At 35.3% G+C, this 24082-nt stretch overlaps 1 protein-coding gene and 1 long non-coding RNA gene across 6 annotated transcripts in view; both read left to right on the top strand.

Moving 5' to 3' along the window:
* The window catches only part of LOC134673397 (sodium/calcium exchanger 3), a 217329-nt gene extending 206086 nt beyond the window's left edge, over positions 1–11243 (top strand). For all 5 annotated transcript variants that reach the window (XM_063531374.1, XM_063531375.1, XM_063531373.1 and 2 more), the window contains 4 exons: positions 4907–5006; positions 6689–6787; positions 9604–9762; positions 11064–11243. In XM_063531374.1, the coding sequence (XP_063387444.1) occupies positions 4907–5006; positions 6689–6787; positions 9604–9762; positions 11064–11239 (534 nt within the window). In that variant the 3' untranslated portion in view covers positions 11240–11243. The remainder of the gene's footprint in view (positions 1–4906; positions 5007–6688; positions 6788–9603; positions 9763–11063) is intronic.
* Positions 11244–11286: 43 nt separating this feature from the next.
* On the top strand, positions 11287–19821 carry LOC134673294 (uncharacterized). Its single transcript, XR_010099452.1, has 2 exons — positions 11287–11417; positions 12727–19821. It is a non-coding gene; the product is annotated as an uncharacterized LOC134673294 (long non-coding RNA).
* Positions 19822–24082: the final 4261 nt, after the last annotated feature.

Below are 24082 nucleotides of genomic sequence, written 5' to 3'. Positions count from 1 at the left end.
GTACAATGAGCTGTTGTCTGAAAAATTCGTGTTTTAACCGTGGTACCACGGCTTTTGTACCACAGGGGACCACGGGTAATTTTTTTTCCCCGTAGACCCACTGCACCAAAATGGGACTACGGGTAATTGAAAAGAACTGTATTTTACCCGTGGACCACCGTTGTCATATTTGGAAGGTTATAGGTAGGTTTAATTATTACATTCTCTTACATTTAATTATCACAAACGGCGTCGTCATTTTACAAACGTGAAACGTTATATAAATTGCCGTAAGCAAATTGCAAATTTATTGTTTCTTCTCCAAAAACCTGGTCTTCACAACGTAACTAGACGGAGCCCCGCTTCGCGGGCTTTTCGGGCATCTGAGGCTACCTAACCTACCTACTCGTACCTACCAACCTACGCTTAAATTGAAGTGGGTCTATGGGGAAATAAATTATCTGAGGAATGACCCGTGGGCCCACGGAAAGTTTCGTATTCAAAAAGATAACTTAAAACTGGAGCAGTGGGTCTACGGGGAAAAAAAATTACCCGTGGTCCCCTGTGGTACAAAAGCCGTGGTACCACGGTTAAAACGCGGAAAAATTGTTTAACATGCTGTCTAACTAGGCAACTGCCATCGGTTACAGCTTGCCATCACTGCACCGCTCGCCGTAGGCAGAGTGTTTATCCTCACACCCTAGAATCTACATGGTCGCGCTCTGTGCGGTTTAAGAGGAATTCCCTTCACAGCGGGCGAGAGGAAATTCGTCGAGAAAAGGGAGCTCATTCACAATAAGTTAAATAAGATTCCCTTTTCTCGAGAGGCTACAGGCTATGGTGACCTCCAAAAAAGAAGTGTATACGTTTTAAAATGGTCGGCAACGCGCATGTAATATAACACCCCTGGAGTGTAGGCGTCCATATGATGCGGTGACCGCTTACCATCAGGTGGGTCGTAAGCTTGTTAGCCACCGATGTACCAAAAAAACACATACAGGGCGTCCCAAGACTATGGGACCCCAAGGGAAAGTACCTTAAATATCGTAGATAGGATATTTTGCTGAAAGAAGACATTATTTTAATTTCAAAAACAATTTAAACTGCATTCATAGATTTTTAAATAATTACATGGTTGAACCGGGAATCGAACCCGCTGCACGAGAAAAAAATCACCTGTAGTTTTATCATACCGATCGAAAGGATTCATGATAAGGATTATTTTTGGATGATTTTTTTTCTCGTGTAGCGGGTTCGATTCCCGGTTCAACCATGTAATTATTTAAAAATCTATGAATGCAGTTTAAATTGTTTTTTAAATTAAAATAATGTCTTCTTTCAGCAAAATATCCTATCTACGATATTTAAGGTACTTTCCCTTGATGTCCCATCCCATAGTCTTGGGACGCCCTGTATACACTGTATTTGTCTAAGTTATATGTAAGTAAACTTTAATAAGTAACAAAGTGACCCTTTCGTTAGTTCATTTAGTTTGGGGGGGGGGGGGGCGCAAATTTGGTGCCCCGGGCGCCATATCCTCTAGCTACGCCACTGCCTCGGTGTCTTTAAAGCAAGAGTGAATAGGCTATTATTACTTACTGAGCCGGTAAGCTCCATCATCTTAGGCTCTGTTTTCACTTTCCATCAGGTGTGACTAGAGCCAATCCCCGTTTAGTTTATTATAAAAAATATATATACAAAGAGTACTATTGTATTATTTCAGTAGTTAGTGCCTATACCCAAAGTGCGACATAAAATAGTAGAAATTAAATAAACTGGAACTAAAAATCTTCGATACTAAATTGATGCCATTTTTTTAAGCATTTTACGTCAAAAAAGAGAGACAGTAACGTAGAAAGTGGCGCCCTTATTTATATTCTACTGGTTTTTGTCACACTGTAATTTGAGGCAGGAAATAGGCAATATTACGCAAAACCCTGCGTTAATAGCACATCCCAGGGCCTACCGCGAAACACGTAAATCGAAATATCGTTTTCTGCCTCTATCACTCATGGCCATTCGATCGACAGAGAGGCAGATAACGAAATTTCGATTATCACGTTTTGCGGTAGCCTATCTGTAAACATAGGCACTGTAAGCAAATCACCTTGATGCATCAATGTCATAGTGAAAATTGTCAAGAAACTCGGGGGGATCAGGGCTTTGCACATAGCAAGACCGAGCCGGGCCCGCACCGTGCCATTCCCGAGCCCTGGTGATGACATAAAGGTGGCCACTGACGAACCTTCCAACAGTCCAAATAGCGTGGCTACATTCCAAAATCGGTCCGTGAATGTCAAAAACGTACAATGTTTAGTATTAGGATGCCGTCCATTTGGATGAATCCATTGTAACGGCATCCATTTGGAAGGCTGGTCAGTAGCCTGCTTAACGCTTTGCATAGAAAAGGAAGCTCCGGTAGCTCCGGCGGCCCGGCCACAGCCCGGTCTAACGTGAGTCATCCTAAACTGGAAAAAAACCGGAAAAAACGAAATTTTGTGTTGTTTTTTGTGTGTGCGATAAGCATTTGTTTTTTTCCGGGATTTTCATCCCTAATTCCACCCAGTAATAAAAACTGACTTTTCTAAATATGGTTTAATTACAACTTGCGTGAATAGGCATTTTTGAGCGTTCATAGGTGAATGTGTGGAGCGAGCATTATTTGACGTGTAGGTGTGGGTTCAACAAAAAGAGCGCTTGTCAATAAGGCGTTCGTGTTGTTAAAATTCAATTAATAATAGCCTTTATCGACCATCAACAGTGTAGTCCCCTTTTGATTGATGGAAATTGTCACATATAGTTCCACTACTCGCCGCCGCACCATGAATAGCGCTTTAGTTCATCTATCGCTCACAAGATGTCATTAATTCCTGTAAACGTATATATTGAAAAAAAAAAGCTTTACTCTATGCTATAAAATACCCTTTCGCACGTCAAAAACTCCAAGATGGTGCCCAAGCCCATGGACAAAAAAGTCTAGCGATAGTATCCATGCCTGTCAAAATTTGACATTAGCAATCCACAGTTAGGTGACAACCGAACCAAACCGACTTAACCGACCTACCCCGAGTTCAAAGTCATTATAAACCGTATAGTAGTAATAAAACAAAGTTGATTTTTTCTTACTTATTTTTCGATCACAAGTTTGCGATAGAACGCGATTCCATTGAACAATGCGATACAATCATCTGTTGATGTGATGTTGATTTGAAATGTCAGTTTTGCACAAGTGGAATAAGGCCCCTGCTTAGCGTAATTGGATGTTGTGTTAACGTGACAGTGACAGACAAATGTCTTTTTCAGAGGGTCACAAAAAAGCTCTGAGCAAATTCGTTCTACGCTGGGGCTTGCAGCGTCTGGGGAATTCACTGAGAACGGTTTACACAGTGGTTAGTTTATTTTGAAAAGGATAATCGTTTTGAAAACCGTACGAACACAAATTTATTACAAAGAGTATACTCGAATGCGTCTGGAATCCATTTTGAATTCTTAGTTCGCTCGCTTAGTTACTATTTTTCGCTAGGGTTTAAAAGTCTAGGTTTCGTGACATTTCCCTTCAGGAGTTCATAAAATAACTAAGTAACTAAGCGTGCTAGAGGTTGAGCAGGATTGTCGTTGCGGGACCTATTGCATTTTCCAAACTATTAAACGTGTCTTTGCGGAAGTTCTAAAATAAACCCCAGAAGTATTCCCCTAACGACAGTGCTTCGAGTGACTCTAAAAACAGCAATACATAGGTGGGTCAAGATTCTTTCGTTGTCTTGTTTCTGACCACTCTGTCACGCTTGTATTTTTGTCTTTTCTCAAATAAATAAAAAAAAATCACATGAGAAAAATTCAAAACTAAATTTCACGCATATTTCACCCTATACAAAAAGCTCCACTCCGTCACATTTTTTGAAGACAAAAAACAAGATAACGAAAATTATTTTGACCTAGGTATAAAGTTACTGCTGCGCTGTAGTTAAAATGTGCCTGTGTACTGACTAAAATGTATTTTGTAGTACTTAACAGAGTAGTAATTATTACGTAAATAAAATTATACGAAGAAAGTGTATTAAAAGGACTTCACTGCTGATTACACAAATCACGCGAACAGCTTATAATAAACTATATAAAGTCGATTAACTATTCTTGTTACCGACACGCGGCTCCTCATCATTCGATTTTCATTCTTATACACAACATATACGGTTGAAATTGGAATAAATATGGACATAAATGTTGCCTACATCGTTAGGCACAGGGCTACACTTAGTCGATCCTTGGAAAAGTCTGCCATTTCTGTTGATTGCGAATTGACGACCGAAGGTCGGGATATAATGTACCTATTCAGTGGGTTTCCTAGGGAAAAGGAGGAATATATTACGTGTGTATTGGAAATATTACAGATTATATGAAAATGGCCTTGGCATTGCTTTATATTTTGTAGGACTACGCTAATATTTTGTAATAAAATATAACCTTTGATAGATTATAAAGAAGGACTACAAATGCTTAATTTTTTAATTTTGTCACTATTAGATTACTTACAATGCCGTGATGATGATGTTTTAGTTTATAATATAAAAAAAATACAATTATGTCCATCCACGATTAACAATGGGATAATTCCAAAAATATCCTTTTTTCCTATATTTTTGTGCAATACATTTTAAATTGAAACTGATTATTCTAAGTATTTATGCAGAATATCAGATTAAATATCAGGTGATTGTTACAATTATATTTAATAATTCATATTAACTCGATACCTAATAAAAATTAATCTAATCTACAAAACTAATCGTGTATTCATTAATGTTTCTATCCGCTTTAACAATGTAAGCATTTCTTCTTTATCTTCGTACAGCCAAGAATGCAAGTTTTCAGCACTAGGGCGCATTTGATCTCAGGTATTCCTGCAGCCTTTGTTCTTTTGTTTCAGAATACGGTGGACAAGCTGGTACAAAGGGCGAACGCATCAATAATCATAGGCACGTCGTCGTGGAAGGAACAGTTCTCTGAGGCGCTCACCGTCAGTTCCGGTAAGAAAAACTAAGCATATGGCTTGCTTAAATGTTTTCTTTTTTAACTATTGAATTTTACTTGAAGAAATGCAGACAAAGAATAAAAATAGGTTGTAAGATTTAGATGATAAAAAGTATGCAATAATTTGCGTCAATGTCAAAATTTTGTTCTTTTTTCATCACAATCATTCAAAAATATGACCATGTCGTTTGGAAATCTCCCCCCTCCCCCTTGTTATCTCTACCTACCTAGTTTTGTTCCTCTTAATCAAAATTATCCGATCCGTACAGATTTTTTTTTTAACCGGCGTTCTAACTTTTATGAGTTTTTAGATTAATAATTATAACAAAAAAATTTTTGTATAAACGAAAAAATCCAATCCAAAGGTAAAAAGATTATTTTTAATACAGTTGCTCAAAAAGTGCTACTTTACGTAGCTGTTTAGCGTGCGGAAAGTTGGTTATCTCGAACTAGTGCTTTTTACTTTTCCAATTTTTTTAAATTTATACTTGTTCCAATTCACGACTACTTATTGATGAGTGTTAATATTAGTTTCCTTTAAACGTCGTAATCAGCATAAAAACCTACCGTTAATGTAAGAATACTAAAAATATTACATATTTCATATTTAATTACTTACCTCTTCATCATTATAACACGTTTATTTTTTAATATTCAATATTGAAAATTCCGTTCTTAATAAGTTGACTGAATGGAACGGAATAGCTGCCAAACGCCCATAGATATAATATACTTAAAGACGACGTCTAACCGAGCTGTCACTGTTACCACTTTTGTTTAGTGTACGATTAACAATGTTTTTCTTATTTTTTCGCAACTGTATTAAAAAACGTCGTTCGATACACGTGCGGAAATGTCATTCTTCACTCGTCCCGAGTCTTGCCACTCGCCTGCGGCTCGTGGCAAGATATCTCGGTACTCGTGAAGTAATGACATACCTTCCGCACTAGCATCGAAATGTACTATTTCATGTTTCTTCCTTTTCCATAATTTAATTCGTCATTCAAACTGACATGACAACTGGACATTTAGGCAGTAGTAAGTAGTAAGGGTAAACTTATGCCTTTAAAACACAGTTTTGTACTTGAAGTACACAGTTTACGTAATAAAATGTATGTAGATAGCGTTGAAACTTCTCAAAACATCCATTAAGCAAAAGCTTTTAACCTAAAAAGCTGTTATGTACAAGTTGTAGGCTCGTCCATTTCAAAAGTTTACAGTTATTCTACAAACATAAATTGGATCTGTTTGTGAATATTTCTTTCCGCCAACTTTGACACCTCAAGTGGAGATTCGGTTTCAAAGTTTTGGTCTAGTTTTTATAGAGAAGTTTTATGAGAATTAAATAATGCTGCAACTTGTCGGAAAAAACTAAAAATTCATCGGATCCGGTAATACTCGAACATGTGAGCTTTGGGAACACCAGTCAGATCGTTCTTAACCAAGATGCTACTTGCACCATCCCACTAACCACAGGTTAAGCGGTTAAACCGTTAACTTAGTGTCAAATTGTACTGGTAACCATGGAAACTGCAAGTTTAACCGGTTAACCCAGGTTTAGTGGAATGGTGGAAGTGGCGCTTAGCTACGGAAGATTACGTGAAGCGTGCGAAATTAGATAGTCTCATAGTGACACCTACCGTAAGAAGTTATAAACTAATGGTTTCTCTTTTTTCAGGATCGGACAACCCTGACGAACCTCCTTCGGTGTCAGACTACTTAATGCACGTAGTAACTCTGTTCTGGAAGATTATTTTTGCTCTCATCCCCCCTACAGGTAAGTCCTATCTTTTTGTAACAGATATCACCAATACCAAATAAAATTACCATCTGAATATTCTGAATGTAGTATCAAAACCATAATATACAGGGTGATTCATGAGACGTGAGCAGGACTAATCCTGCACACTCAGTAACTGATAATTGATCGTTCACCGTCGTATTTAGGTGTAACAACCACACTTTTTCCTATTTTTAACTTTTTGGCGAGGTAAAACTTAATTCTCTACAATCGTGGTCACCCTACAAGACCTAATTAATAAACATAAAACCTCTTTCACCGTAATGACAGCATTATGATTACGAAGAAAATAAACTGTCAAACTTGAGTGAGATACGAGTTTTCAATAGTAACCAGACCGTGATGACATTCAATTTGACACAGAATATCGGTAGTTTAGTATTCTAATTGTAGGGTGACCATGCATGTCGTGAATAAATTAATAACTTTTTTTTCAACACGACTAGAAAATTAACGTTAACCTCGCTAATACTAATACGAAACAGTTGCTTATAATTTACGAAATGCGCAGTGTTAGTCCTGCTCACGTCTCCTGAATCACCCTGTATATCAAATGTTAGGGTTCTAGATATTATTAAAAAGAATAGAAATATAAAAAAGACAACAAAAAATAGAAGAGGAGTACCATTGGTCATCTGCTGCGATACTATCTGTTCCTGAAGAACATCATAGAAGGAAAAATAGGGGCAAAGAGAAAAAGAGGAAGACCGAGGATAAATTATATCAACCAAATAAAAGATAAGGTTATTAAGGTCGTGTCATATCAGAAGGTTAAGGAGTTGGCAGAGGACCGGACGAGTTGGAGATTGCTCTACCGACAAGAGCACACCTCTTAAACACTGAAAAAAATATGATCTATCGAGCACACATTAAAGTGATTTCATTAACATTAACTGCTATATACAATATCAACTAATGTACGTACCGTGTACCGTAACGTACAAACACTAAAATTGACTGCTTGGTTCGATAGGCTCATATGGAACTGTTTAAAGCATTTAAATGTTAATGCGATTTCAATTGTTTTAAACGATTTTTTTCTCAGTGAAGAAGAAGAAGATCAAAACCATATCAAATCAGAATTGGCCTCCGGTTTAAATTAGGCGGTAATCAGTGCCCGTCCCGGGGGCGCTATAAATGTGTTGCGGTTACGTTTTTAACTGTGGGATTTCGGTCCTTTTGGCGATTTTGTTTTTAGTCATTTAACGCTGAGTTGACCGACTAATTTACTTAAGTTTTTACGGTTTTATTTTAAGTACCTACAGTCAAGTGTACAAATACGGGTGCATACAGGGTGTTTGGTACATCGTTTGCCAAATTAAAACTACAGATAGGTTGAGTCATTTGCTATCTACTCATGCCTAGAAAAACAAAATTGGCCATTGTTTTTACTATGTTTTACTACTATGCAAGTAAAAAATGGAAATTTACGAAAAATTGGCATGCAAGTGAAAAAAATTTTACGCCAAATTAAAAATTTCTAGGCCTGAGAAGATAGCAAATGACTCAACCTATCTGCCGTTTTAATTTGCACCAAACATCCTGTATAATTTACCTACTCAAAAGAGGTATGGGACATATTTTTGAGTATGATGTGTGCACCCATGTTTTTACACTTGACTGTGCAAGCTTCTGTTCACGACTGCGTCTGCACAGAATTATTAATGCTATGAGTAAATGGTCACATATGATTTTCGTTATTAAACTATTCTATGCCCTTTATCGGAACCCAAACCATCTCTTACACTGTAAATCTGTTATTGTATTTTTCTTTGTGGTTCAATAAAGTGTATTTACTTACTTACTTACTCTTTACCAAATACCAATCATTTAAATTGGATGGGATTTTAGCATGAAGAGGTAACAGACAGACAGTCCAGACAGTTACTTTGTAACTCTGTGGTAGAATTGGAATGTTTATAGTAAAAAATAACAACATTATGTAAATACATACGCTACTATGCCATCCACTTAGGTCGATCCAGAAATGTAATAAGCGTTTGGTCACAGCCTGTAGCAGTACCTAAATGACCATCCATTACGAACACTCCACTCAAGAAAATATAAGTAAAATATTTACTCCTTAGGGCATATCGGGGAATATACAGGGTGTTACTGACCATCGGGCTTTAAATCCAGGGCTTGATTCTACTCGCTAAACTGAGCTACTTTTATTATGGCACCAACCCCGAAATCCCGAAAACTTTTTTTACTTTTTCATACATTTTGGCTGATCAGATGTCGGGGTTTTCTATGGAAAAGTCAAAAATTTTTCCCCGATTTTAGGGTTGGTCCCATAGTAAAAGTAGCTCAGTTTAGCGAGTAAAATCAAGCCCTGGAATTAAAGCCCCATGGTCAGACACATACTGTATACTTTATAGGTACCTACTCCAGGCCTTTTGCGCGAACTCTACTGAAAATATACAGTCACAGAGTTTTAGCGCGAGAGCGGAAACAAGTGAACGTCGTGCGTGAAATGCGTTTCAGTTACCAAAACCAACGTCAATGTCATATCAAAACCAGTTCAAAACCATAACGGATTATTAATTTAGAATCTACCTCCTTACCATAACTTCATCATCTCAGCCATAAGACGTCCACTGCTGAACATAGGCCTCCCCCTTTTTTGGGGGGTAAATGCCATAATCGCCACGCTTGGCAGGCGGGTTGGCGATCGCAGTCGAGTACACCGAATTTGAGGGACACTGCTGCCCGTCCACCGGTGGTCTTGGACGTGGTTTAAGGACATACCCGGGTCCTTATCATAACTTATATTTGATGTTTTTGACCAGATATCGGTGGAGGCTACGTATGCTTCGTGATCTCCATCATCTGTATCGGCCTCGTCACCGCCGTCATTGGTGACGTGGCCTCGCACTTCGGCTGCACCCTTGGAATTAAGGACTCTGTGACTGCCATAGTTTTCGTGGCACTAGGAACTAGTATACCAGGTAAGATTATTCTTACTTGAACGGCAACGTTTTCGCTGAAGATTTAGGAATATTCACGTTCCTCATCTAACATTTATTTTTTCAGTTAAATAATATAAATGGTTGCCTTTTAATTTTATTTTCCTACGTCGCAATGCTGCACCAGTGCCACTAAAGGATGACTCACGTTAGACCGGGCCGTGTCCGGGCCGGAGCTTCCGGCACATCGTTTTCTATGGAAAGCATCACGTGATCGACTGACATGTCATAGAAAAGTAAGCGCCGGAAGCTCCGGCCCGGACACGACCCGGTCTAACGTAAATTGTCCTTAAAGCAATAAAGTTGCTGCGGTTTCTATCTAAATATTTCCTTAATACAAGAAATAAATGCAAGGGTACTTCGTAAATTTGAAGATATGTCATGTGAGTAACCTCGATAAAATAAATATTCAAGAAGCGAATATTAAAGTGTAATGGCAAATACACTATTTAAAATTTAAACCTTATAAAACCTTAAAACCCAAAACCATCAAAACATTAAAGGTTAAACACAACCTTACCAAGGGTGCAAAATTTTGATAGGTATTTTTAATTTTTTAGCTTTAGTTATCTTGATTGTAGTTAATTTTAGTTTTATTCATTATTCATTTTATAACACTTATTACACAATAAATGAGTGCAAGCTTACTTTAAAACCTTAAAGTTAATAATAATGTAATGGCTTTAAAAATTGCGCCACACCTTGACATAGTGGCGTGAGTCCATTACACGAAATAAGTGGTTAAAACGTGACTGGCTCATCTTACAGCGGTCTAGTCTTCAGGGAGATAAGGCTTTTAGCTCTCTGGGACCATTTTATACAACGGTAGATAATGGCTGCAACGTCTACATAGTACACGTACGTATAATACTAACTTAAATGAATGATTTTTTTGAAAGGAGAAAAATAAAATGTTCCTGAGTACCTAAGCCTCTTTAGTTTTTCGCCACTTCGTTTGATCATACACGACAGTCTGATTACGATGATATATGAACCAACAATCAGAAATGTAATAATAAAAACTAAAATGTGACTAAATAAATCTAAAATAACACTAGAATAAAATGGCCCCTGCCACCTGCGGCATAGTACCGAAGACGCTGGCAGCATTTCCTTGCTGAATTGTTAGGCTGATACGTTGATCGAGAATGCTGCCAGCCCTTCCGCCATTGTGGCGTCCCTGTCTCTTTTTAAAATCTTTAAAGATATTCAGAGTGCCAGGGCCCCATTAATATAAGACGATTATGTTGCAACTAAGTTCTAACTCCACCCATTCTCTCCAGACACATTCGCGAGCAAAGTGGCAGCCATCCAGGACAAGTACGCGGACGCGTCGGTTGGCAACGTGACAGGCTCCAACGCTGTCAACGTCTTCCTTGGCATCGGCGTGGCGTGGACTCTGGCCGCTATCGTCCATTGGAGCAAAGATGAGAAGTTCCTTGTCGATCCGGGGAAGTAAGTATCTTAACTCCACCCATTCTCCCCAGACACATTCAGGACAAGTACGCGGACGCGTCGGTTGGCAACGTGACAGGCTCCAACGCTGTCAACGTCTTCCTTGGCATCGGCGTGGCGTGGACTCTGGCCGCCATCGTCCATTGGAGCAAAGATGAGAAGTTCCTTGTCGATCCGGGGAAGTAAGTATCTGAACTCCACCCATTTTCTCCAGAGACATTCGCGAGCAAAGTGGCAGCCATTCAGGACAAGTACGCGGACGCGTCGGTCGGCAACGTGACAGGCTCCAACGCTGTCAACGTCTTCCTTGGCATCGGCGTGGCGTGGACTCTGGCCGCCATCTACTATTGGAGCAAAGATGAAAAGTTCCTTGTCGATCCGAGGAAGTATCTTAACTCCACCCATTCTCCCCAGACACATTTGCGGGCAAAGTGGCAGCCATTCAGGACAGGATTTATTCAAATAATCACTGATCAGTGGTTTGGTTCCTCGCTAATCTAAAGTAGAACTTGCACATCCTTCCGTTTGTCCATTTGATCTCTATTTTTTTTATCTAGAAACATTTTTAAATTACCGTGTATTCTTTAGAGTGGAAAATTCGCTTCGCGTGGCTCCATCGACTTGTTAACGGGTCAGAAAATAGCGCAAAGAGATTATGACGAATGCTTATGCAACCTGCCGTAATATTTTAACTGAATCTTGCATGTCTTAGAAAATAAATGCAAAGCTAAGTTAATTATTGTTATTAAACATTATCATGCTAAATATTGGCTTATTATTTTTGGAGAAATGTTAAAAAAGGGTCTCTATTGTTTTCCAAAAAGTTTTAAGTCATAATGTATTGTAGTAGTAGTAGTAGTAATCACTTTATTGTACACAACACAGGTTTACAAAAATAAATTACAGTAATGTTTACAGTATTGTTTGTCCACATTCTCGTTAGTCATAATTTGTTTGGAGATACGTTAGTTTTATAACTAATAATAATACATATGTCAAACGATCTCTTCCTCCTCGGTTCCACATTGCCGAGGATCGCGACCATGTACCTATGCTCCGTCTCCACAGTGTGCGATCATAAGCCATATAGGTCACGCACTGCATGTTGCCAAAAGATACATACAACGATACATTATAACTTAAAACTTTATGTGAAATAAAGGGAGCCCGTTAAAAAAATAGCTTCACGTTCACGACACTTTCCTGGGATGGCCCTGATACCCAATCAAGATACTTGTAGGCGACGGAACCTACCAACCTTTGTGCTGCGCGCATGCTGCCAGCCTGGCCGGCACGGATGCCACTGCCAGCGAGCATCTTTTGTTTATATTTATAGTTCTGCTCTTGTCAATGAGCAACGAATGTATGTTATGCATATCATTAGTAATTTTATGTGTAAATTTGTATATATTCTCTGTTTTTTTTTCCATGTGTTTATGTACATAAATGTATTATATACTGTACAGCCAAAGTTTTTCTTTTCTCCCTCAGCCTCGCCTTCAGCGTCACGATGTTCTGCTCAGAAGCGGCCCTCGCAGTCCTAGTGCTGGTCCTCAGGAGACGGAAGTCCATCGGAGGAGAGCTCGGGGGTCCGCGCGGCATCAAGATATGCACATCCATCTTCTTCTTCTCTCTCTGGCTCATTTACCTTACCATGTCTAGCTTAGAGGCATATGACATCATCCCGGGATTTTAATTTTAAGTGAAAACGAACTGTTGTTTGGCAAAATATGTGATTTGATGTTTGACATTAAAGGACAAATTGTGAATTTTATTTTACTAATGTGCATCCAGAATTATTTAACTTCAGTAGCTATGATGCTCTAATCACAGGTGTTACTATTGTTTTGAACTACTTACCTATTGTTTTCATAGATGCTCAATCTGTCAATTTGCATCACAGCTCTGTGAGTCTTGTCGTTATTAAAATAATTAAAGTCAAGTAAGATCGTCAATAAAAGGGTGTTTCAATATACTCATGGATAAATTTAGAGGATCGCAAAAAAAAAAAAATTCAAAATTAGTAATTAAACTTTTTTTGAGTTTCTCTTTATTTATTTAATTACACAAACGGGTCTACCGCGATATAATTACCCGTTTGTGTAATCAAATATGTGTACAAAACGCGAGAGTTTACAGTTTCTCTTTATTTGTCCATGAATGTATATGAAAGCAAAAAGCCCTTTCAAATTGATACGATAACGATCTAACCAAAATATTACGAATATATTTTATGACTTTTAGAGACACGGAGGCCAATTCCAATACGCGTACATTTCGTTTGTACTTCTATTGGCGAATGATTTCAAAATCGCATCATTTTCATGTCAAAATATAAATCCAATTGCCCTCCAGTTTATTGTGTGAGTACAGTTACATAACCTATTGTTTTTCTGACAACGCGCTTTGCTAACTTTTCCAAGAAGAACTTGCAACATTTAGGTACAGTCGGCGTCAAAGATATATTTTGAAACAGACTTACTTTTTACCATATTACAAAGGTGCAAAAGTGTAAACATATTTATGACGTCGACTGTACTGCTACTAAACACATTTTAAACTTAATTCAACAAGTAATGAACTTTGACTAAAAAAATAAAACACATGTATGCGTGTAAGAAAATTAATTAATTAATTTAAAGCTAGCTTTGTTAAAAGCTGCAAAGGAATTAAATGACATAAAAATCAATCTTAAAATCCTCTCAAATTTCTCTAATCTCTTACTTAAACATTTTCTTCTATTTAAAATTTCTAAACTGGTATCGTAAACAAAGCCTAGAAGGTTGAAATTAGCTAGAAAATGAAAGTAAAATAAGATGTTTCCATTTTGGCATATTTTTTTTATGTACCTAAACATATTTATTTAATTAAATGGGGTAAGAGAAACATTGGGATGAGAGAACGAGGTTTAGGGAAACGGTAAGGATAAGAACGTATCATATAATCTTGCACCGAGCAAAATAAACTGTTTCTACATATTACCCCACATGACCTTAGGTAATACTTTAGTACATCGTAATGTATCGAATGGTTGAATAAAATTTTCTTTTAATCAACTTTAAATCTCAGCTTTTGTAAAAGGTGTTAATTTAATAACTAAGATCCTTTTAGTTATTTATTAAATAGAAATATAAATAAAAGTTCAAATGATTACTAATTTATCTGCCCTAACTACAACTAGGTAGGTATAGATGTTATGATCTCTTGAAAAAATATTGTTTTTATTTATGAAATAAAGTAAAAAAAAAACAATAATTAACATCAAAATATAATAATTTGCCATAATAGTATACTAATTTAAAACATATATACAAATACGACATTATACGAGTACATTAGTCATTAGTTCATTACACAAATTGCTATTCATATAAATACCTACGTATAATTATTTTTGACATTACATATAATTTAGTTTGTACTAGTGAATAACTCTTATTAACCTGCAAGTATTTACAAAAAGTATGTTGTTAAAAAAAATAAAAGATGAAAATTGAAAAGTTTGTTTAAAGTCACTTGTTATCATTATCAAGAAAAGTTAAATTAACAAATTAACTCAAAGTCAGATTTTAAAAGCTCGATATACATTTTGTATAAAAAAAAAACAAATTGTATAATCTTACTGAAATTTTTGCAGCAAAAGATTATTAAGAGTTATTTAAGATTACAAACAAAAGTTTATAAAAAATAAGGAGCCGCGACTTATTTTTTAGAAAGTTTATTGTAGATAATGCCAATTCAGTATCGTTAATTATTTAATTTTAATTAGTGTTCTGTAAATAAATTATGTAGGCATAAATAATTATGTTCAAGTAAGAAGTGTTCAATAGCGTACTCGTACCATGAAAAAGTGATATGTTATTTTGACTATGAAGTAATTTTGTTCATAATCAGAATAATCGGTCAAATATCTAGAATTATCAGAAAAACACGTGAGTTGCAAATGTATATAGCAGTATGCAATTATTATTAGTTTTTAAGCCAAGAGTCAGCAGGTTAAATAGTAAACATACTTTATAAAATGATGTAAAAAAGAATTTGGTGCAAAAAAAAACGGAGCCAGCGCACAAGCGCGTGTGAAATTTTAGGGAAAAATCAGCCGCGCGCGCCCGCGTCAGTTAGCGGCGCTCAGAGGGGCTACCGCCAAAACAGAAATTCGCAATTTGCGGGGATCTTTCTCTTTTACTCCAATGAAGGCGTAATTAGAGTGACAGAGAAAAATGCCCGCAATTTGCGAACTTCGATTTTCGCGGTTATAGCCCAGGCGCTCATACTAATTTTCGTTAACCCGCTCGCCCGCTCCGTGCACTCGCGCGACGTTCCGGACGCTCTTAGAGTTAGGTACATCAAGAAAAGTCTGCAGCGATATTGATAGCCCACACAGTGAAAATGTTAGTTATACGTCATAATTTCATAAAAATTTGACGTTTCAAATAACACTTGCACTGCGTGGGCTATCAAAATCGCTGCAAACTTTTCTTGGCCTAATTCTAAGCGTTTTTAAAAACACATTTCGTCAATCGAGGTAGACATTAAAAATGTCAATTTGCCTGTATTGTTTTTTGTTGAAATTAGATTTAAGGTGCTTACACATATTTGTTAACTCGTTGGCACCATCTATTATTTGTCCTTAGATATACTGCCATTTTTATGAGTAGCTTTAGGTTAGTGTTGGTCTTACTTAAGTAATTTATTAATAAGCAATTTTATAATTATTTGTTTTATTTTCGTTTGATATTTCTTATTTAGAATCTTAAATATTTTGGATATTGGTATTTTTCAAAAACTTCTATGAAATTTTCTTGCGAATGACTTTTTTTCAAAAACAAATCTAATCCAGATTGATAATGTGAACGATATGAATAGGTTGGAAAAAACAAAAAATGTTTTTGTCCAAATATTTTTAGGAATAGCTAAATAAATTGTATTATGTTCTACTTAGATGACAGCAGCAGGCATGACTGTGTCAAAAAAATCACGCATGTAGAGAACGTTACAATTTTACGAGGAATTGGAAACTTGACGAATATTCAGTAAAGTGACAATTTGAATGAAAATAAAATTGTTTTTCCGTCATGTACTTCTTGTATTCTTCAAAATATTTTAAATGTGAATATTCCATCAATTGTTAGTCAAAAGAGCGTTCTCATCTACTCACACGTATAGTAATTTCAACCTACTCTTACTCTTTCTGACTTAAAATGTAACAATTTTCTGCCTGAATTCGGACCAAATTAATTTCGAATTTATTTAAATTAGAATTTTTCTACGCTGCTCTCAGTGAAATTTTTAGATTTTCTAAATTTTCAAAATGTAGATTGTGCTTTGAAATATAGAAATTTTATAACGATTTAATTTTCAATTTTAGACTATCAAAAATTATATTCGAGGATTTTAAAGCTATCGATTTAATCTTTCCCTAGACCTAAATTTAATCTTAAATGGAATCAAACTTCACTAACTCGCTTATTACTATTCCGAATAACGTTCGCATTTTCTTATAAAATACGTGACTACGCCACGAGAGACGCCTTTCTATTTAAAATAATTTGCATTATTATAGTAAAAAATGGAATAGCTATCAAAGTTGACGACTTTGAATAAATTAAGTAAAAAAAATCTCCATAGCAAAATTGGCGTACCTAATAATAATTTTAAAACGTAGTGGATTATGATACCTCGTGCAAGATAAATTTCTGCACGTGGCCATTGAATCAAATTTATATTTAAATATAAATCCTGGAAATTTAATAAAAAAATTGCTCAATAGATATTGCGATTCAGACTGGGGTCCCTTTGTTTCCCATAAAGTTTTAAGTCATAATGTATTGTTTGTCATATTATCGATAGTCATAAAACTGAAACCGTTAACTTTTCAGGATTTTCGTAAGGTTATTCTATAGATGGGTTAGGTTAGGTTTGTTTTATGGCATTCCTGAAAAGTTACGCGTTTAAAAAAAAAACAATTATGACAAACGAAAGTTCGGACAAACAATACATTATGACTTAAAACTATTTGGGAAACAATAGAGACCCGATTCAGACTACAATATCTGTGTAAATTACATACGTTTTGGATTTTCTAAGCTCTATATCGGGTTTCTCGATTTGAATCTTTCTTCGGTATCTAATTATTTAATTAGATACCGAACTAATTATTTATTAGTTTTTCTCTATAACAAAATGATGATAGACTTTGAATTTATTTAACCTTAAAAAAATTATCGATCAATTAATTCCGAATTGATGAAGAACTTAAAAATGACATAAACAGGAATATAAAACTAAAACTAACTACAATTTAAACAACTAAAACTAAAAATTAAAAATACCTATCAAAATTTGGAACCCTAACGTATTCCTAATTTTTAATTTTAGTTATTGTAATTGTAGCTAGTTTTAGATTTATATTCCCGTTTATGTCATTTGTTAGCTACCTAATAAAATAAATATTCATAATTGATTCAGATCTTAAAAATAATTATTCTAATCGATAAACCTGTCTATCTAATTGTCGTGAGTGTTTAGATTTCTCTGGATTATTGTAGATATAACGAACTGATAGTGTAAATAGATGTCGATATAGTTCCAAGTGTGCATATGGCTTCAAGAAAAATAACACCAAAAAACAAAAATAATTAATTTACTATTTATATTTTGTGATGATTTCTGAAAACGTGATACGTATTTCAATACAACAAAATATTTAATTACCGTCCGTTGTAAGGCATAATATTTTTATATTTACTTACTCAATACTCACCCTCAAATATATATGAATTTAATTATTTCAAAGTTCAAAAAGTAATATTTTACTCTTGTACAAATACAACGAATTATGTTCAGCTGATTAAAGCATGTATTTTGTTTAAAAGATTTTATGAGTGTTTAAAATAATGAAATATTGGCAGGTACGGTTTGTTTGCAATATGAAAATGTTTATACTATCATAAAAAAAATACTTGTTACACCCGTCAAATGGTTGGTTGCAGTCACTGTCATTTACAAAATTTTGAAAAATTTTTGGTGAAAAAAATTGTAAATGTCTGTGTACTAGCCTTAACAATAAAGGTGTGATCATAATTTATTTAGCGTCAAAAGCAAAAAAATATGGAAAAAGAGAATCAATAAGCTTTATGTAGAATATTAAAAATGGAAGATATGCCATGTATATTTAACTAAATGTAGTATAGTAATAATAATCGCCAGAAAATATGTGTTGTCGAAAATCTTCTGAAAATACTAAGGAGTATTTCTATTATAAGGTAGATGTCTTAAACTCTTTTAATCTATAAAATGTTGTATGAAAAGTTGCTGTTACAAACTATATTAAAAAATACTTAATAATCTACCCCATTTAAAAAAAATCGTGGTTTTAGAAATAAAATAATATTATTTAATAATTCTTTAATAAAACATTTGTTATGTAAGGTATTTGCATTTTTTTAATTTGAGTTAAGTACTTTTTAAAAAAATTCACATTATTCATATTATTAAATAAGTGCTTGTAACAGCAATTCTCAAACAATATTATGATTGTACGTTTCTCTTAGAATAAACTAGATACTCGTACATACATTTATTTTAAATCTTGTGGTTCCTATTCAAACTCTACAGTTTCGGGCCTATGCTTTAACTAAATGGTTTATGTAATAAATTTATTTTCTAATTGTATCCAAAGCTCTATGTATTTGTTAAATATTATTAATAGATTTAGTAATTATAGTATTTATTTTGTATATAGATTAGTGTCACAGTTTTTCAGTAAAAAAACTATCTAGTCACGTGATACTATTTAAAAATATAACCAGTGAGAATATGAAACGGCATTATTATGATTTTGAAAAATAGATTCAATAATTGAGATATGAGAATCACAAGCTTTAAGGTCAAATAGCACCCGCTATCGCCATTTAGGATGACCCGCTAGAACGGCCTGGGTCCGGCCCTAGGCATCCTACACTTCAGTTTTCTATAGAAAGCATCGCGTGATCACCGATCATAGAAAAGAAGTGTCGGAAGACATGGCACCCTCGGCCCGGACTCAGACCGTTCTAACTGAGTGAACCTTTATTTGGAAGTGATGTTTGGTCTGAAGTTTTGTTTGCCATTTGATGCTCAAATATCTATAGTTTTTATAAGCTGTATTTTCGGATATTGGGTACTTAATCCCGAAATTCATTTATAAATTACTCATTTTCAATTGTAATTGGAATTATCCGCCACTTTTTTAGGGTTTTTTTCTTTCGGAAATACCGGAATACACCTTATTACCCGAATATAATCTATGGTAATTTATGATTATTAAATTAAGTAATTAAGTTAAAATGTATTGTGTTAAGTCTTTTCGTCACATTCATATTTGTGAATATTGGCTAGATTTGATGTTTGATACTATTGCTTACTCCCTTTGCGAGCTCATATATAGGTACCTACTGAATAATAGATTTCAATTATACTGAAAGATTGTGACACTATCCAACTTAATATTAGTTTTATATCGACAGCACGCCGGACGATAGATTGATTGTGTTATTTTGATAAATTATTGTTATATTATTAAAGTGTTTGTTAAGTAATAAATAATGTGTTTCATTAATTTGCAAATAATAACCTAAAAGTTAGTAAGGCGCGGCACGTGACGCTCTGACGCCGCTTATAGCCCAAAGATTTCTAAAGTGCCGCCAGTCATTAAGAAGTACCGAATAAAGAAGTGTGAAAGAAGTCAATGCTATAGCCATTTTTTGGTCCAGGGGCCGATTTTTAAATTTCGAGCGTTTGATTTCGTCACGCGAAAATCGATGGAAAACGGCGACTTGCTAATTTTTGAAATACCAGCGAAAGAAATTGGGAATTTAGTGCTATTGACCACTCTTTTCAATTCTATTAGTAGAATTAAAATGCCTAGTAGTGGAGATATTATTGAACGAAATACACGAAATCGAGCCATCGAATTTCAAAATACGGCCCCCAGTCCAACGATGTCGTACGAAAACTCATTGCTGTCGTACCTTGATATAAAACGCAATAAATAGGATACCATAAAATGGGGTGAGTTGGGACAAATCCGATGATCAAACCTTAAGAAAAGTTTATTTTTATATGTATCACGTTGATTTATTGTTCCGGTAGACAAACTTTAGAGTTTCAATGATAATCTGTTGTCACATTTCATAATATATTCAACGATAAACGCGAAATAGAAGGAAATCCCAGCACACTCCGTAGTCGGGGTTTGGGGGATAGGAATTGAGTGAGATGGGACAATTGCTAGAATTGACACAATATTACAATAGCTTGACTTCTCAAGAGAATAAAGTATTTACGTAACAATGTGATAACTCTGGTCTAAAAATACCATCTCACCCCCCTACCCATTCATAACCCAACTGTAATCCATACTCACCCCATTTTAAGGTATTTTAAAATCTTAAAACTACAATTAGGTAGGTATATATCGTAGGATCGTAGCTTACCTTTAGACCAGGTATCATAAAACTACCCAACTACAGCCCGAAATTGTTCCCGTATATCTTCGTTCAGGTGTGATTATTATTTAAATGTCGCAGTTTTAAGGCAAAATGATTTCAAAAATGGAGGAAAAATACCCCGATAATACCAAAAAGAACATTAGTATTGATACTTAATTACGGATTGAACTTGTGGATCATATTATAGTTCTAGTACTATACCTATAGTTGGCTAGTTATACGGTCTATTGTCAAGGCGCCAGAGTGCGTGTTCAGATATTTGTGATCACCTTGGCCGCTCCGATGTATCTGCGAGCTGTACATTAATAGTTTTTAGGTACAACGAAATCAAGTAGGGTGCATTGGGATAAATGCGAAGGCGGGGTAATTCCGAAACTGGCAAATATGTACTAAACTAGAAACACTTTTTACTTTAGCAACACTTACGCCGCTGCAACGCTTACATGGCATCTTGCGTACTGTTGCTACCAGTAGAAAGTGTTTTTAGTTTAGTAGATATTTGTCAGTTTCGAAATTACCCCGCCTTCGCATTTGGGTCAAACAGAAAACTGTGTTACGGTCTTTCCTGTAGACATGCACAAGAGTTAAGGGCTATAAAACTTAATTTTCTTATCTAACCCTTATCCACGTGAAAAGGTCCCCCTTTTATTTAGAGAACTATGATAAAATCATTACTTACATGCCCACAAGCTGTTAACTATTGCCCACAGGAGAGAAAAGTAGTGTGTTCGCGCGAACTGTACATTTTTCTATTCTCTGGGCAATAGTTAACACCATGAAAGTAATGATTTTATCATTCTCTAAATAAAAGGAGGACCTTTTCATGTGGATAAGGGTTAAGTAAGAAAATTAAGCTTTATAGCCCTTAACTCTTGTGTATGTCTTGTGAGGTGGGGCGTTAAGGGAGAACTCGATCGTACTGAATATAGGTTTATTCTGTCTTAAATAACAAGTACACGCCATTATATACTAAGCTATGCACGTGTGTGGGTAAGGTGTGGTACACACACTACACCTCCCCCCTTAAAGAAAAAAAAATGATTATTCTAGAATATAATGATCTATTTTTTTTTATCAAATGAAGAGTAAATTGAGTATACAATCAAGAAAAAAAAGTATAATAATCTAATTAGAACAATAAAAAAGAACTAAACTAACGATAGACAAACTAAATTACATGCGATTACTTTTATAGAACTAAGTGTACGTAAATAGATTTGAAAAAAATTGGTAAAATAATGTCTGCCAAGAAGATAATTTCAATTCATTGAGATATTTAAAAATAAAGGTAGAATTAAAATTTCATTTCAATTCCAATATTCACTAAAAATATAGGTATAACATTTTTCATTTTTAATATGTATTCCATCTGCATGTTCTTGGTACAATACAATTATATTAGGCAATGGTATTTTTTTTTATTGGTTATAATTAACTTACATAATTTGCTCGCTTGGATGACGAATGTTTATTAGACAATATTCTTATTAAAACTAACCGGTAATAATTCTAAATTAAACAACATTTATTTAAAAACAAAACTTAAAACAACACTATTTAATAGTTTTCACATCCAAAAGTATCCGTCGATACATTTTACAATAGCCCAAATACTACATACGTGTTCTCAGGTACCTTGAGAAAAGTCTCATCAGAATTTTTTGTATAATATATCAATTTACTTGCAAGTTTTATTATTAAGTAATAGACGTCTTTATTTCATTTATTATATAATAACATTCATTTAATTGTGCATCTAAAGCGTGCCTAACTTTTTTTTTTTTACTGAATATATTTTGTATGATAGCAGTCATTATCGAACTTAATACTTTTTATTACGGCAGGGTCGCCATGTGAGGTGGGGCGTTAAGGGAGAACTCGATCGTACTGAATATAGGTTTATTCTGTCTTAAATAACAAGTACACGCCATTATACTTATACTAAGCTATGCACGTGTGTGGGTAAGGTGTGGTACACACACTACAGTCTACAGAAAAGACCGTAACACAGTTTTCTGTTTGACCCATTTACCCCAATGCACCCTACCAGTCTCTAAAACTCTCAAGGCACTTTAACTTTAGGCAATCTGTACTGCAACTAATCCGAGCGGTGTGCCGTATCTCTGCAGAAGTTTGATGGCAAGTGGCCAGCTCATGCTGCCACTAATTAAGAGGAGGGGGTGGGGGGAGGTTTTATTTTAACAAAACTATCCTTAGGCGATGGCAGGCGCTCAATTAATACCATTATAGATATACAGTGTGGCAATTTGCTAATATCGTGTTAATATCTTAAACCGTTTCTATCGTGTGCGGTGTATTCAGTGAAATTATGAGAAACGGCCGACGCCCTGCCGGCGTCTATATTTCCGTGTTCTTATAACCCGGCAACCTTCAAATCAAGAGTGAACAGGCACCTTCTGGGCGAGCTCGCTCCATCGTAGGCCACGTCTACGCCTCGGCTAGTCTGTGGCCATGAGTAAGCCCATTCATAATAAAAAAAAAAAAAACGGCGTGAAATGTAAATATTAATAATATAATTCTACTGTAGATATTACAGCAAAAAAAAATGAGCAAAGAAGAAAAATAAACATTATAAAATTACGTATTATACCCTCAAAACAAAGACAGTAAAGGATGAGTCACGCTAGACCGGGCCGGGCCAGGGCCAGGGCGTCCGCCATGTCATTTTCGCCGAAATCGGTGATCATGTGGTGCTTTCCATAGAAAACGAAGCGCCGGAAGCTCCGGTCTACCATGAGTCATCCTTAAAATGTACAAATTCGGCATAAATATTCCCAGAGTAAGCATGGAGTAAGCTCAATTAGGCTTGTGTTATAGTTACTACAGTCCGTTTTTTTTAGCATTAGAAAGAACTTCGTAGAAGTAAGCTTGTGGTTCCAAATCCGGCATTTTTAGCGGTAATAATTTGAAGTAAATTATATGCATTGACCATGCTACTTACATTAGATAATTCAATAGTTATTAACAATTAAAGAGCCCGATAAAAACTGCACGCTTGCTCCTGTGGAGTTTTTTCTAATGCTAAAAAAACGAACTATAGACGACGATATACCTATATTACTTATATAAGTACACAGAAAACGTTGGAATAAATATCTGATATAAACAACACAAATAAATACCCTTATCGGGATTTGATAGACTTAATTACGAATTATTGTTCCAGTCACAACAGCAATAACGGCAACTTAATTGATCAATTATTCTGACAGCATCCTGCTTTCAAAACTGGAATTAAACCTTAATTCAGGATACGAGGAGGACGTCATGTCAAAGCTTCCGAAGTCTGAACTGCATTTGTCTCAGGCCAGCGAACGCAACACAAATGGAGTCTA

Source organism: Cydia fagiglandana, chromosome 18, assembly GCF_963556715.1.
Source record: "Cydia fagiglandana chromosome 18, ilCydFagi1.1, whole genome shotgun sequence".
In the NCBI taxonomy this organism is placed as follows: Eukaryota; Metazoa; Arthropoda; class Insecta; order Lepidoptera; family Tortricidae; genus Cydia; species Cydia fagiglandana.
This window is presented reverse-complemented; position numbering and strand designations above follow the sequence as displayed.